Source organism: Hipposideros armiger, unplaced genomic scaffold, assembly GCF_001890085.2.
Source record: "Hipposideros armiger isolate ML-2016 unplaced genomic scaffold, ASM189008v1 scaffold_46, whole genome shotgun sequence".
Lineage (NCBI taxonomy): Eukaryota > Metazoa > Chordata > Mammalia > Chiroptera > Hipposideridae > Hipposideros > Hipposideros armiger.
This window is the reverse complement of record NW_017731396.1, coordinates 155,724-158,418: the sequence shown is the minus strand read 5'-3', so window position 1 is coordinate 158,418 and position 2,695 is coordinate 155,724. Positions and strand designations below refer to the sequence as shown.

The window sequence follows — 2,695 nt, the reverse complement described above, 5'->3', positions numbered from 1 at the left end:
CCCCCACCTGGGGACCCAGCTTATCAGAGCAGGCAGCTGCTTCTGCTTTCTCTGGAAATCAGCAGCTACTATTTGGGGAGTCTGTGCAAATGTTGGCTTGTCAGCACTCTTTCAAATCAGGAAACCGCACTTTCTGACCAGCTTATGTGCTGATCTCAGCAGGAATCTTGATGAATAGAAATAGCCAAATTTGGTTCTCATTTCAGCCAAATTGTCCTTGGCAGTTTGGCTTTGAAATTGAATAGACCTAAGTGAGGGACTCTTAGACCACCAGAAGTCCACCTTAGAGTGCACACAAAATAAGAACTGCCAAACAAAGAAAAAAGAAAAAAGAAAGTAAAACAGGGGCGTCCCAGTGCTGCCATGTGCAGCTGAGAACGTCGTTCCTCACAGGTCACGTCAGGCGCTATTTCTGGTGGCCGTGTCTGGGCGCCTCATGATCTCCTCTCTTCCCAGGCTTGCATGAAAATGTCTTGCTGTAGCCACGACCTGAAGAAGGAGATCGAACTCCTTCAGTACCTGCAGGTGAGCCCACCTGTTTCAGGGCTCCAGAAGGTGGCGCTAGACATCCTGCGTCTGTCGCAGTCCTGGCTAGAGGCGACCGAGCGCGTCCTCCGGGATGTGGGGATCCAGCTATCGGGCTCCGACAAAGGTTACTGGAACTTTTTTCTCATATGTAGTTGAGTGACTCTAAAATGTCGCGTCGAATCTTGTCACGGTGGGACATCTGTGGAAGAAGGCGTCTTAGGTATGTGGCCAAGCATCCCCTTCTCCAGACTTTGCTTCTCCACGTGAGACGTGATTTTCTTGGGAGAGAAAAAAAAAAAGAGAGAGAGAGGTGAAGCATGATTACTGGAGAAACATGAGACGTGGCAGAGGCAAAAGGAAAAATTAAATCAAAATTCCACTAATTCCTATCTCTCAGAAGGAACCGCCATTATGTATGTGTTTTTAATAGACTTTTGTAAAGAGCCCTTTTAGGTTCACAGCCAAATTGAGAGGAAAGTACAGAGATTTCCCGTATGCCCTCTGCCCCCATTCATGCACAGTCTCTCCCATTATCAACATCCATTATCAACATCCATTATCAACATCCATTTGTTATAACTGACAAACCTGCACTGACACATCATTATCACCCAGAGTCCACGGTCCACAGTAGGGTTCACCCTTGGTGGTGGAAATGACACGTATCCAGCATTATAGTATCACACAGGGTACTTTCACTGCCCTAAAAATCCTCTGTGCTCTGTCTGTTCATCCCTCTCCCCACCCCCAGCCCTGGCAACCTCTGATCTCTTCACGGTCTCCATGGTTTTGCCTTTTCCAGAATGTTGTATAGTTGGAATCACATAGTCAGCAGCCTTTTCAGATGGGCGTCTTTCACTTAGCCATATGCATTTCTGTTTCCTCCATGTCTTTTCATGGCTCGATAGCTCGTTTCTTTTCGGTGCTGAATAAGACTCCACTGACTGGAGGTCCCACAGTTTGCTTCTCTCTCCACCTGCTGAAGGAATCCTGGTTGCCTCCAGGTTTGGGCCATTATGAGCAAAGCTGCCATAAATATCCGTGTGCAGGTTCTTGTGTGGACATAAGTTTTCAACTCCTTTGAGTAAATACCCACAGGCACGTTTGCTGGGTCATGTGGTAAGAGTATGTTTAGTTTTGTAAGAAATCGCCAAACTGTCTTGCAAAGTGGCCACACCGTGTTGCATTCCCACCAGCCGTGAATGAGAGTTCCTGTGTTCCACGTCCTCGCCAGCATTTGGTATTGTCACTACCGTTATATTTTTGTGGCACTTCCAAGGTGTTTTCCCATGGAAACGGCCGTGTGATTCTAGGCAAGTTACTTACCATCCCTATCCTCAGTTTCCTTACCTACAAAATGGGGATTATTAGGAGTACTCACTCCTAGGGTTGTTGTGAGGATTAAAATGCATTGCTATACATATGTAAAGTACAGCAAAACCTTGTATTGTGAGTAACTTGTTTTGCGAGTGTTCCGCAAGATGAGCAAACATTTCTAATACATTTTGAGTTGGTAAACGAGTGATGTCTTGCAATAGGAGCAGTTTGTTTCCGGAACGAATTATGCTCGCAAACCAAGGTATTACTGTACTTAAGATTAGTACCTGGCATGGAATAGGCACTGCCTATTTGTTTGTTGATTTTTTAATTTTGCAAAAAAAATAGTATCATACCCACTTTTATTTCGTTTTTTCCCTAATGGTACCTCAGGAACATCCTTTTATGTCCATACACATGGATCTATGTCATCATTGTTACTGAAGGCAAGGGGTCCCATTGTGTAGGATTGGCATAATTTATTTAGCCAGTCCTCTGTCGTGGGCATTTAAGTCGTTTCCAGTTTTCACACTTATAGGTGATGCTGAAATAAACATCCTCGCACACGTGCCTGTTCACCTTATCTTTATCATCCTCATGGTGTAAGGGCAGGAACCACTTCCATTCAACCAAGATGTATGGCCCGCCTCCTAGACACCAGGCATGTTCAGGACAGAGGTATAACGGGGTCAGAAACGGGTGTAGAATCCAAGTCATGGGCTGTACAGATGTTGGCTCTAAATTCCTCCCACTTTACATTTGAAATTTCTCATAATAAAATATGGGTGGGAAAAAAGGCACTATCCCTGCCCTCATAGATCTATGGTCTCAGAGAGGAACAAGGTAGGCA

At 45.2% G+C, this 2,695-nt stretch overlaps 1 protein-coding gene across 1 annotated transcript in view; it reads left to right on the top strand.

Annotated features, from left to right (window-relative positions):
* Positions 1-2,695, top strand: part of FHAD1 (forkhead associated phosphopeptide binding domain 1) — a 134,596-nt gene that overhangs the window by 79,072 nt on the left and 52,829 nt on the right. Inside the window, exon 11 of the mRNA XM_019639688.1 lies at positions 457-652. Coding sequence (XP_019495233.1) covers positions 457-652 — 196 coding nt within the window. The remainder of the gene's footprint in view (positions 1-456; positions 653-2,695) is intronic.